General features: G+C 37.7%; 1 protein-coding gene across 1 annotated transcript; it reads left to right on the top strand.

Moving 5' to 3' along the window:
• The first annotated feature begins 828 nt into the window (after window positions 1-828).
• LOC139144455 (protein tolkin-like) lies at window positions 829-11,726 on the top strand. The gene is made up of 10 exons (XM_070715155.1): window positions 829-927; window positions 1,635-1,760; window positions 2,580-2,699; window positions 3,298-3,417; window positions 3,824-3,978; window positions 8,239-8,332; window positions 8,588-8,908; window positions 9,109-9,294; window positions 10,067-10,462; window positions 11,135-11,726. The coding sequence occupies exons 1-10, from the start codon at window positions 906-908 to the stop codon at window positions 11,629-11,631; spliced, it is 2,037 nt and encodes a 678-aa protein (XP_070571256.1). The 5' UTR covers window positions 829-905; the 3' UTR covers window positions 11,632-11,726.
• The last annotated feature ends 2,228 nt before the right edge of the window (window positions 11,727-13,954 follow it).

The raw sequence follows: 13,954 nt of genomic DNA, 5'->3' as shown, positions 1-13,954 counted from the left end.
TGTCCGCCGATGGCCGACTTGTCTTTACATCGGCACAGCGCAAAACAATGATTGACACGTTCGCGTGACCAAATCCGTATGTCTGATTGTTGGAGATACCATTCGATGTATCAAAATTTCAACTTGATGGGATTTATGAATGAAGGTATCTCCTGGGTGACGGACCACTTTACTCATTAAATGAAAGTAATCTGCGGAACTAAAACACTAATCGCGACAAAATTCTTGCACTTTGTTACCACAATTTTGATCCATCTAAGTCAAAAGAAAGCAAAGAAGAATCTTCATGTGATAAATACATAATCCCATGGAATTTTTTTTCCGACGTCATTGTATACTCGTGTTTTCGCGCAGCCGCACTACTTCTCACCTTCGGCTAGAAGGCTAGAATAGTATGTGTGATAGAGTAAAATTATAAATATGGGAAGGTTTTAAATGTAACCATCACAAATTTTTCAATTGGCCACCATACAAACAAACACCAAAAATGTATCTCATATATATATATATATATATATATATATATATATATATATATATATATATATATATATATATATATATATATATATATATATATATATAAACGAGTAATCGAAAGTTTGTTGCTTGAGGCTTTCCAAACCCCAATCCTCAGCCCCCGTCTTCACACTTTAAGTTAAGTTACAAGGTTCAGAAAGTGTAAAGCAAAGTAACAGCCTGCCTTCGTTCGGTAGCTCTGGTACGCATCGACCCACTCAATAACATAAACCTGGACAACAAGAAGTGTGAAAGAAACTTTTTAGTAAAAAGACATTTTAGAATTTCCTTGGAAATGTAATTGAGCATTAGTTTCTAGACTGATAAACACTTTTTACAGGAGTGATGGTTTCAAATGGCAAGACTACAAGTGTGAAGACTCACGTATGTACATATGCGAGGAAACGGGTGAGTGAAACACTATCAGTAAGTTACACATACCTAGCAACGTAGCACAGTCTCTTGGCAATTTGCACGGTTATCAATATCACGCTTACCAACAGGGCAATACGTTTGTCAGTTATATGCCAAGCAGTCTCAATGCTTGTTGTGCTGTTAACCGTTCATATACTTTATGCCACGTTGTAATTTTTAAATTAATGATATCTTATTCTCGTGTCAATACTATAACTTTAACTAACAAACTATAAACTGTCCATCATTGGTCGACTTTAATAAGTCGAGTTTTATAGGGAAATATGACCCTACCTACAGAGATCAGGCGGAGTAGAAATACTTAATATTAGTTTAAGCATCGACTTCGTGAATGCCCGTCAAATATTTTGTTTACAGCTTGTCGACATTCAATCGTTCACATTTACGTTTAACTAGGTATAATACGCGTTGTAATCTTGAAGCCATCTTGTATTGTTAATTGTAAAAGGTTATGTTATTTGGTTTGGAATTGAAATGTTAAGATCAGTAGTAATTTCTTTTTGTTGAAAGTTGAGATTTGTGTTACGTAAATTTGTTTCTTTGTGTTTTGCTTTATTTTTGTTTTACAATGTTTTTCACTCTCAGTTATCAAAATTTTAGTCCGTCAGCTTGGTATCATTGCACATTTCACGTCTTCCTGGCGGATACTGGTTGAGCAGGACAGTTTGTAATTTTTTCAGATAAATTCGACTGTGCAGTTCGCACTTTTAGGAGTAAATGTGATCACATATGTGAGCATGACCTTGGACGTTTGCTGTGTACATGTCATGAAGACACCACCAGCTCACCAAATATGATATGTGCAGGTGAGATAAAAACATCTCGTTAAAACTGTTTGTATGTATCATCTCGGTGATATGCTGAGGTTTAATCCAATGGGGCGTTGTCATGTCACACTAAGTGAACTTGTGTGTGCTGTGTCGGTCAGAAGACAAAGTGAATGAATAAATAAATATTGAATTAAACATGCTTCGAGAATAAAAGTTTGCTTCTATAGTCAGTTAAATTGGACTGAATCCAGTGTACTACTGCACATAAACGAATGTTAATTTTCGTTGAAATAAGAACACAAGCCAATAGCCATTTTGATATGATTTTCCCCCACACCGTCATTAAGTACCAGACATGCGAACAGAGGTAATTAAACGTTGTTATAAGGACATTTGCCAGTATTCTTCCATTTCCACAAGCGTTATATTGCACATTAAGTTGTACTGTAACTTCAATACGGTTATTAATTTTGTGTTGCGCTATGATTATTATGCATCTACTTCGGTTCTAACGGAACAGGCATAAAGTCCTCAACAATTTCGCCCAGTGGCGATCATGTCACCGACAATGACATTTTTTCTATAAAGGCTGGTAGAAACAGAATGGTTGGATGTGTTGTCACATATTTTTTAATCAGCACTCACGAACGATATGTGCTACATTATCTAGGGCTTACAAACTTACAAACTTACAAACTTACAAACGCCAGTCATTATATATTCAATAAACCTTTTTTGATAATTTGCTGCTTTCATTGCGCCATTTTTATTCAAACACGCGAAAGAGGGAGACAACAAATATTCACTCAGCGAAGTATATTCTTATTGATGTTCAGTGAATCGTATCTCTGGTAGGTGTTAATAAATGTGCATTCGGAGGTGTTGAAGAGAGTCCCTGTGACAATGTCTGTGTAGATGAAGCAACATTGACAGACTGTCATTGCCAAGTGCAAACAGAAAACCATGGATGTCTAAGTAAGTAGATGATCTATCGGGTAATAAATGATAGTTACATTCAGTACAATATACAGCAATTACCGGTCGATATTCTGTAATATTGCCCAACGACTCTTTAGTATTTTACTCTTTTGACAATGACTATGGCCGAAATTAATCCCACACGTCATGAAACGTGAGAACGATCTCCCCTTATTGATTTTCCGGACCTTTGAAATTCAAATGTCAACAAATTATATTTTTACACATATTGATACTCTAATTGCTATACTGTAATGTGATAGTCACGGAAACCTGCTTGAATCCCCTACTACTGTAACAATTGAAAAGATGTCGACAGTGTCTCCACCATTGGACTTAAGTTTCGTCCAAAGAACAGTAATTTTGGTAGACAATAATGAGAGAGGTGCCAACATGCATATAATTACGAAGCTAGAAGAGATGAAATAGACGAACTTAATACTGTTGTGGCAAACCAAACAACAACAACAACGGCTAATACGTCTCTTGAAGTCGAGGTTTCAACGGTTTATACGGCAGAAGGACAGCAACTTTATTGACAACGATAGACGAGCTCAACAAATATGGTGGGATGTAATTTTTACTCTTCCAACAGTGTATCTTTCCAAGTGTGGTTTTGATGAAGTATTGGATCTAACTGTGAGGGATATCGGCTTGGTCAGCTATCTATCTTTCTGGCGTGAACGATGTCAATGGACTGTCAAGGTTCCAAAAGGTGTGCACAACTCCATATTTTCGACACCGTTTTCTCATGTCATAGTGGTCCTTAGTGCTGGACTTATGTCAATAGCAATCTCACTTTTGCCGTTTCTTAAATGCATGCAGTGATCAATTTTGCACGTGCTAGCTTGCTAATTTGCAATAGAAATATCATTAATGCAGTATGCGTATTTATTGTCATCGCGTCGCCATCTGTATTCATCTTATATCATGGTCCACTTCCCACACTTTGTGAGCTTGTCATTACAAAATGAATATGTTGGTCATAGAGATCCCAATCTATCGACTTTTATCCTTATATTGCACTTCAGATAATCTTTTTCACTGAAGAGATGTCTAAAATGCAATTGTCGGGTATGTCCTTGGATGATCTATCAGGCCTTGTTTTCCATACTCTGCAGGAAGTACCATCAAGGTGATCATTGAGTACTACTCTATTGTTGGGGAATGTGCTCCACCACGTTGTGATATCGATGTACTTGAAGTGTTTGACAAATCTGACTCAGAGGATGATAAACTTGCAGCTGTTTGTGGAGATACCACCAAACCACAAGAGGTAAATTTAGGTTTCCATTTTTGTCAACGGACACTGTGAACGGACATGTGGAAAGACACCAATTGAAGTATACCATAACAATAAAAAGTTAATTAACACATCAACAGTTTGACAAAATCACATTTAAAATCTTTACAAAAAACCAGTCAATAATATTATTGAAACCATGATCGGAGGGCGCTCAGTGGCGTTCCGAGGATGTTTCCCGAGGGATACGGTGTAATCTGTCACAAGTACTTTTCTGAGCGAACCGTATCCGGAAGGAAATACCTCCGGAACGCCACTGAGCGCGCTAGAAGGTCATGAGGTTTTGTTATTATGACATACATTTTTCAATTTTGTCGATCGCTGTAGAAAGAAATCCCTAAGCATGACATGACCTTATCACATTTAGATTCATATATAGTGCGCATTGGTATGCTGTGAATGACCTTTTCATCAGCTGTGAGCTCGGTGATTGGCTAAGCAATACTTCTATTCATATGCAAGTATTTGACTTAGAGTTCACATGTCACTGTATTTCAATATCGCCTTCTCAACTAAAGAAAACAGAGAGCAAACTAACACGTTTCAGGACAGAAAACTTAAATATTTATTATGCAGATGAACAAAATTGGAATTAAGAGTAAAAAGGTAAAATGTAATCGAAAGTCAAATGACTGAAACTTCAAAATTGTGCGAGAACTTGAGCCTCGGCTACTCAGAATTAGAGTCCGAGTATAGTACGGTTGGTCTGGGGCGCTTGAAAGACGGTGTTGAACGGTTATCTGGCAAAAAAAAGATGCGGTGAAGAGTTGTTTCCTGCGACCTCGTATCGATGTTGAATGTGAAATTAAAGACTCCTCCGGTGATTCGAGTATAAAGAATAGCAAAGATACCTTGCTTTGAACTTGCTGGCTTCACCATTGCAAGGATCGCGAAGTACTGACCGCTGCGTTGTTTTCAGGATCCGATCTATCCCGGGGATCTATCTATCGCTCTCGTTGCTGGCCATGGTCGACATGGGTACGATACTAGTAGTACTTCCCCTTGTGGTTTCGGGTGGAATTTGTTACCAACCCCATTCAAGATGTTACTCATTTGCCGTTGTTGATCTTCGTTGGCGACCGCATATCTCTTCAAGCTACTTGGGTTATTAGGTCCACTAAGCTGAGCAGCTGAATGGGGGGGGCACTGGTGTTTAATAAGTGTTGTACACAGGCTTTCCCGCGCTGTGGTTGCTATAGTTGTCGGTGAGACAAGCGGATTATGCCATGTTTACACTCATCAGCTGATAACGAAACCATATACCTTACTGAGGGTAGTCGAGACGTATTCGATGCCGAGATAGAAGGGGGCATTCTCATTTAGCTTGTTTTTCGTCGCTTCCAGTCTCTGTTCAGCGTAGGCACTGTAGACATGGATAGGGCAGGTAGACGGTTCAGACGGGGTCGCGAACGCCTTTGCGGAAAATTTAAGAGTGATGCCGGGTTCTCCAGGTCTTGTTTTGTGATACCTCATTACAAACAAGGTACTCCCAAATGCCACCCCACTTCAGTTCCCCGTGTCCATAGCTTCCTCCGAGACCAAACAATTTTAAGTTAGTATTTTTTTACCCAGGTTGTGTTGAAGATCGCGATAAGTGGGTGGGTACCCCGCTGGACCGCTGCCATCAGTCTAGCCTCGTGATCTTCGGCGGTGGCAGTGGATTTTTCGAGTAATTTAGATCCTCCTCTCAGCTCTCAGTTGTTTTCTTTTGGCAGCAAAAGCTTCATGACTTCTTTCAGATTGCGCTGTGCGAATAATACTCACACCATACTTTGCATCACGCAGGTAAAGGTCTATCGATTTTTGGTACCTCGATACTGAATCTGGCTCATACTCTATGTTTAAGTTCGCTGATGTAAAATCTGGCAAGTAGTAGGTCAAGCTCGATGGGCGGAATATTCTCGACGAAACGAGTTTCTGTTGTCATTTTACGACGCCATTCCTCGAAAACAGCAACTATGCTACGCGTTTTCATTACGGCGTTTTGGGTTTTTTTGCAACCCGACGAAAGCTTAGACGTCTTCGGTCGAGACTGCAGCACATCTTGCAGACGTCGACGGCTTTACCGTAGATTTCGCCGGTACTGCTTTCCCGGGGAGGGTACCCCCTTGGACAGGTGAACGGGTATGTGCCACCCAAATGGGTCAATATGGGTCGACCTTTCATTGGAAAAATTCCTAAACATGGGTCGAAAACACACCGAACGTCCCTAAAGTTTTTACATTCATTAGAATAACGGTATAAAATCCTCAAGACCTATCCCTCGGGCCGGCCGCGCCGACCGCGATACGCGAAGCGCGTATGCGGTGACGTAGTGATGCAACTCCGATCTTTGTTCAAGGGTTAACAAATAAAACTTGCACTAAAGGGAAGGATACCCAGCAATCTGGTGTTCAAATGAAAAATCTATTGTGACAGCGCAATGACACCCATTCAAAAACCTCTGATTATGGGCGGAAGTGACATAAGGTAGCGCCTACAATAGCTTTGCTTGGGAAGCCCTACAAGAATCAGTGCAGTGGGTAATACAAATTGTTTTTAAGGGCTATAAGACTCTTACGTCACTTCACCCTCTAACCAAAGGTTTTGCATTGACAATTAATTGCTAGGTATCCTTTTAAAGACACGTGTTCCACTTGTGGCTAGAAAGTTAATTATCAGTAAATCACAAAACACTTGAGCACTATACCATGAAGCAGACATTTTCGGATCCTCATAAAAAACGATACCAAAGTGAATTTGTAAATATCTGAACCACAAGGGGTGACTACCACAGGACTGTACTGCACTCGAGCTTGGTTTCTATAGGAAAAAAAGTTAGCACAATATGTTTTTTGCTCGTTCCACTATTCCCTAACTATGGGTCTGACTTTGACAAAAAGTCCCTAAAAATGGGTCTGTTTTTGACAATACACATGAGTAGATGTTTTTAACTTGGGCTGCACACCCCCGTATTGAAATATTGAAAGTACTCTCCCCCCTCCACCGGGTACCGCTTCCATCGTAGTTGCTGTTTTTTGTTTGGTCCGTGGTGAGATAATAGTGTTACGTGGATAGTAAGATTCTGATTTCAAATGTTCACAATAAATACAGTTTTGCGAATTATTTTCCGCTGTGTATGTACAATCCGCTTCAATATATTTATTGTTCAGGAGCAGACGACAATATTTAATAACAGAAAGTAGTATTGGACAATAACTAATTTGCATAATTAAGCGTGAAATAATTTCTTAACCATGATCTTCAATGTAAAATTAATGGCACGTGACCCGTTTTCAAAATGCATTGCAGTCGGCAAAACATGAAATATTTTGCTAATAGTAAGCAATTAATGTATAAAAGCAGTGATAATAAGCTCACACAAAAGCTAAAATACTGAGTTATTGAGAATAAACAAAAACATAGAGGGACTATATTATCTCTGTCTGTGTAAGTACCATCTTTATTTTGCTGCCAACAGATTAGTAATCTGTGGTGAATATGTAATAATATGTGCAGTCGTCAATGTCGGAATGATTTTCATAAAAAGTGAATCAAGGGATTTCAAGGAACATAATGAAATGAGAGACAATCATGTATAGAGTATGCAGGTCAGTCTTGACATAAGCTTATTTTTATTAAAAAGCAAAACAAATTTTGTAATATACGAAGTTAAGCTGAACCGACATATATAAGAATGAAGAATTGTATCTGTCAAGTATGTACAAATCAAAACTATGTTTGCTCAAAAATACCCAGATAAATCATATACTTAAATGTCACTACTACACAGGGTTTCCATTTCATACATACAATTGAGTTGATGGCTACAAAACACACTTAAGCTTACACAATGGCGAAGACATAGAGAGGCCTAAGGCATAAATACGTATTCTCAACACCCAAACGTCAAGTGTTAATTTTTGTCAAAAGTTAAAAAGGCGTTCTTTTTGCAATTAACACTCAAACACATGAAACCCCGTTTTGGTCAAACGATTATATTACTTATTAATTTATTTATTTATTTATTTATTTATCTATTTATCTATTTGTTTGTTATCATATTTTGAACAATGATGTTGTTTGTTTTACAAGTAATGTGACCATATAAGTCCCTGTGCATCACTCTCTATTGTATTATATCAGAAATTCATTTCCCAAGGATAATTACTATTAATTGATTGATCGACTGATTGAACGATCGACTGATTGATCGATTGATTGATTGATTCAGATTGGTTTATTATTTTTCAGATTGTCTACAGTAGTGGTAACCTTATAACCGTAACATTTACAAATGATGACATATATTTGCAAAATGAGTTTCAACTGGTATTTATACCGAAGGGTAAGTCTCTCTCTCTCTCTCTCTCTCTCTCTCTCTCTCTCCTCTCCTCTCTCTCTCTCTCTCTCTCTCTCTCTCTCTCTCTCTCTCTCTCTCTCTCTCACTGAAGAAGTAAGGATCGTATGATTATGGTATGTACGATAACCCCAAGGCATTGTTTTTATTGTTACCAAGATGGGTTTGAAAAGAAACACGACACCTCAGGTGATTTGTGTAGTTTCACATTTGGCTATTGCAACAATTTTTGAACAATTTCAGATGTTCTGCATTGCCCTTTATGTATTGGTTTGGAGAAGAAAGGCCACAATTATTTCATCAACCAGACAGGTCCAGTTGTTTTCATCGACAGATCAGTGAAATTTCCATGTGCAGGTAAAATTAAAGCATGGGAGATAAACGCTTCTTGGGCAAATGGAACGTCCTTAATTCTACGTCCTGGTATTTATCGTCGTCAAGAGGACAATCATTTTGAGTTGGTTGGACAGAGTCATATACAACTGAGTAATGTTATAGCTGACATTTTCACCTTTCAACTACCGTCAGAAGACATCCTTTCATTCCAACCTGGAGATTTTCTTGGTATGTATATCAATTTGTTTATGCAACGTCTCTTCAGGAGTAGATATATTCATATTACACTTTTAAACCTTATATGGAACATATTGCAAGAATAGTAGGCAAGCTTTGCCACGGCAATTTATTATTTACCTTATGTCTCATCCAGACTTGTTGTGCGCTCTAAAACGACATTTCCCTATATCACCTTCACATTTTGACAGGGTTGATGTGTGAATCGTCGTGTCATCTCAGCGCTACAAGTGATGCCTGTTTCCAGTGCCCCGAATGCCCTACTACCAATATGGGTAGAGCTGTAATAGACGCGGTGTTACAAAAGGGACAAACAGTGTCCGTTGAGGATATGAAGGGTGCCTTTACACTACCTGTACAACCAATGCTGACAAATTGTAAGTTAGTGTTCAACAACTTCTAAAATACAGAAAGCACAATATAAGAAATCGTGGTTTTAGAGATAACGATCTTTACAATCATGAAATTATGTAAATACTATATATCAGTCGACCATAGAAACTTACTGTACTATTACTACTAATGTACTACTATTATTAAGAGGAGCAAACTCCCGCATTTTAAAATTATATTTACCTGAGGGAAAAAATATCATGCTGCAGAATAATATCGATGTGAATTGCAGGTGAGAACAAGTAGAGTCAGATTTATGAAAGGTTTATGACAGTTCGACTAATTTCTTTTCTATCGTATAATTCACTTAGCGTAGATGAAAATTGAGCACTGTTTGTAAACTAAGGAATATCAAAACTGTAAGTATCCCTATTGCTCCGTCAATGCTATGGGAATTATATAGTAACACGATTAGAACTAATTCGGGATAATTGAATAGAGAAGTACTGTCGGTTTAATCTGCAAATGTAAGCTCATCTGCTTTTTTCTTCAAGCGATGATCTTGTTTTTATGAGTAATTTGTAATACTGCAAAATTCAGCGGTAGGGTATCCTTTACCTTTTAGAAATTTGATAAATATAAAGATCCATTTCTACCAAATTAGTTCCAATCGTGTTAGGTATGTCAATCGTTTGTGTATTTCTTCTTCACTTTACTACCATGCTTACTCACTAAATGGCAAAGGCAAAGTGATTTTAATAGGTTTTGATAATGAGATTTAATCTGATGTAATCTCAACTTTAATGTCTTTTGTAGACTGCGAAAATGGTGACTGTTCTGGGTGTGGATCTTCCCGTACACTGACTACCACAACTGGTTCCATTTACACTACAAATTATTTAACCGGAGATCTTTATTACTACCCTGACACCTTCTGCAAATGGACCATCTTCGCACCGTCTGGCAAATTTATTTATGTTAGGTTTGACTCTTTTGACGTCCCAAGTAGTCACAGTGGTGTCGGCCAAAGACATTGTGCCAGCTACGTTGCCTTATATAATGGCTCAGACGTCAACGATATAGACCTCATGGATACATTTTGTGGATCTCACATCCCACTCCTTTCATCCCTGTCCAATGAGTTGACTATCGTTTTTTCGTCGGATCAAACTACTTCTGGAACAGGGTTCACTGCTACATATCAGACAGGAGGTATTGGCTTCATTGTACATGGTTTTTATCTCTCACATCTTGCTACCAACAACATTGACGCTACTCACATTTACTAAAAATCTTTTAGGCAATGATTGCAATAACATAACAGCATCACATTAATGAGCTGTATTTCAAAGTACTTTATTTAATTGCCATTCATATTGCTTTGGAGTGTACGATGCCTCAAACTACTTACCAGGTGATTTGGTCTACACATTTGTATAGCGGAAACACCATGACATTCCACTGTTTATTTCCTCCTAACATTCAATTTGATTAAGTAAAACTTAACTGTTAACTGTTGCATTGGTCGTTTCACGCAATTGTACTTGCATTCGCTCCATAACCTATCTTCAAAAGTATAGCTCCGCCACTCTACCGTAAACAATCACACTACAGAAAACCTTTCACGAAAATGCCAACGCACACGAAAAGTATTTTTCAAAAATGTTTCACTCGCTGCCTTACCCTCCCCTTTACTATTAATCTTCGATATCAGTGTAAGACAAAATTTTTCCATCAGCATTTGGTTATCTTTCAATTTACATAGGGGCATGGACATAAATTGTACAAATACTGCATGAAAATACTTTAACGTAGAATGTCCGTTAGTGGCATCTACTTCGGTTCACAGTGTATGGTTACTTACAAGAACATGAATACATTTAGATTGCCAGGGCTACGGATTGGATATGTCGGAATGTGAACATCATATACACGCCACTTCAGAGTGTGGATATTTCAAATCATCTGGATATCCTCATCCATACCAACCACATGCGATATGTAGTTTGAGTATTAAAGTGGGTGAGGGTGACGTCATTTTGCTGGAGTTCATTGATTTCAATGTTGGGGACATAAGCTGTGAGCATGACTTTGTGAAAGTTTACGCTTCACTGACGGCTGACGATGCATATTTATACCGAACTTTATGCGGAGATGAAATGCCTCGTCCTGTGATCTCCCCTTCATCAATATTGTACATGGAATTCAAAGGTGAACAGATGTCTGAAGATAGTACTGGTTTCTTGGCCAGGTATACAGCTATTCCGTATCAACTGGAAATCCCGCAAGTCAAGCCTAATGACTCGGGTAAGTTCAATGATAACAATTTTTGTTCCTGCGTAACATTTTTCGATTTTGTGTATTATTACAACTTACGTTAAAGTAGATCATCGGGATTGGCTCACACGTAGTTACTTGGCATATTCGGAAAAATGATAAAACAGGGATTAGGGAACTCTTGTCCGGTTGATAGAATTATCCTGACCGCTGCTAACGGATTTGAACTTCGTGCACTGCTTTTTCGTGCATCTAAAATTATCTGGCACCGGTTTGAAAATCACATGAACGACTTCCGAGCGTGCAGAACGTACACTGTAATCAAATTATGACAAGGTTATGTGACAATGAAGACCTAAAGAGGTTAATGAAGTTCTTAATTAGCAACAATTTGTATTTTTTAATTAGCGACGTTATCCTAGGTATGGCGAACGGAAAATATAGCCGTTTACACAGTCGATTCTCTGTCTACGTTCTTTGCTGTGATTTATGTTTCTTCGCATAGGTTCGATTGTACATGTAACTGTTTGTATGGTATGAAATTTCTAACGCATTGCAGGAAGGGAAGCATCAATTACTGTCATGAGCAATATGGGCAGGAAACAAATCAGATTTTACCCTTGCAATCAATCATTGGTTTCTATTTAATTGATAACTGTATTCTGTCCGACGAAAATACATTATATATATATATATATATATATATATATATATATATATATATATATATATATATATATATATATATATATATATATATATATATATATAGTTGTTTAGTTCAAGATCAGCTGGAGTAGAGTGCTCAATACTAGAGTAGAGCTAAATACACAACTGAGTTGATCAGGATAATCTAAAAATTACATTTCCACTACAAATTTGTTTCGTATAGGCTGCAGAGCCGCCTACACTCATCGGGTGATTGTGATCGACTGAAACTTTAGGCGGGAAACGATTTCTTTTGTTGTTTTTGTTGGCACCTGTTTGTTGCAAAAGGTTGAATAATTAGTGACTGCACAAGAGAAATTTTCTCCTGTGTCTGCAGGTCGATACTAATTCGTTTCTATTGTTGAGGGAGCACATTTCTGGATATCTGAGGAGTATGAATTTCTCGTGGAGGCACAGATTGCATTTTTTTGTGACGTTGGAGTATGGATTGCATTGCTTTATTATTTTCCAGTCAATCCTGTATTCTGTCTTTGCATCTTTCAGTGACCAGATTTGCTTGCTCAGTTCGGTGCTGTTTCAAAATACAGAAACAGCACCGAACTGAGCAAGCACATCTGAGCAAGCACAAATTTAGTGAATAAAGCAAAAATGTAATCTGTGCCTCCACGAGAAATTCATACTCCTCAGATATCCAGAAATGTGCTCCCTCAACAATAGAAACGAATTAGTATCGACCTGCAGACACAGGAGAAAATTTCTCTTGTGCAGTCACTAATTATTCAACCTTTTGCAACAAACAGGTGCCAACAAAAACAAAACAAAAGAAATCGTTTCCCGCCTAAAGTTTCAGTCGATCACAGCCACCCGATGAGTGTAGGCGGCTCTGCAGCCTATACGAAACAAATTTGTAGTGGAAATGTAATATTTTAGATTATCCTGATCAACTCAGTTGCATATATATATATATATATATATATTATATATATATATATATATATATATATATATATATATATAATAGTGTATAAATGTCAAGAAAGTTGGAAACAGTTTGGAAAGGAATGTTACAAATTCCATCGGCAAGATACACGACTTTCTTGGAGACAAGCTGAGAAGGAATGTGTCGTAGAGGGTGCTCATCTAGTCAGCATCTTAAATGAGGACGAATCAAAATTTATAATGTACTCGCTGATCAATGATTGGTGGTACGGTGACACCTCTACATATATAGGTGAGTATTTGTCAAATCAAGAACATGCTTTGGAATGGTGATATCGTTGACACTCCTTAGAACTCACTTTTTACTAAATACTGTAAAGTGTGAAAAACCCATGTTTACGCCAGAAGTGCAAACACGGCATCATTTTCCCATTCAGATATATGCTTATATGCAAAAGACGTTTCCATGGCAACATGTATAAAATCTAGTGGTGAAGTTTTTACAAATGTAATTAGATTCTGACTGCAAACATCATCGATATCTATTAAGTGTTTATAGAACAAAACAACTGTTTGCATATCCTGTTACCAGTATGCCCGAATATTTATCACCAATCTAATGGTAAGTATAGAATACCAATCGACCCAATAGACCGAAACTGACTGGCTTTAAATCTTTTAAATTTGTTGTTGTTCGCCGAAAAGATGTCTATAAGTGTATAAACAGTATACTTGACAATATTTGACAGTTCAAACTGGCAAACTTTTCAAGAAACATGTTCTTAACGGTCGCATCAATTATATTAGCAAACTAGCTGA

Source organism: Ptychodera flava, chromosome 11, assembly GCF_041260155.1.
Source record: "Ptychodera flava strain L36383 chromosome 11, AS_Pfla_20210202, whole genome shotgun sequence".
Classification (NCBI taxonomy): Eukaryota; Metazoa; Hemichordata; class Enteropneusta; family Ptychoderidae; genus Ptychodera; species Ptychodera flava.
Note: the sequence above shows the minus strand (reverse complement) of the source record. Positions and strands in the feature narration are given on the sequence as shown.

Coding starts and splice junctions, on each gene's coding strand:
- LOC139144455 (XM_070715155.1), top strand. CDS start 906: ATGTACATATGCGAGGAAACGG. Junction 1,761..2,579: donor ACCAAATATGATATGTGCAG/GTGAGATAAAAA, acceptor TATCTCTGGTAG/GTGTTAATAAATGTGCATTC. Junction 8,333..8,587: donor ACTGGTATTTATACCGAAGG/GTAAGTCTCTCT, acceptor GAACAATTTCAG/ATGTTCTGCATTGCCCTTTA.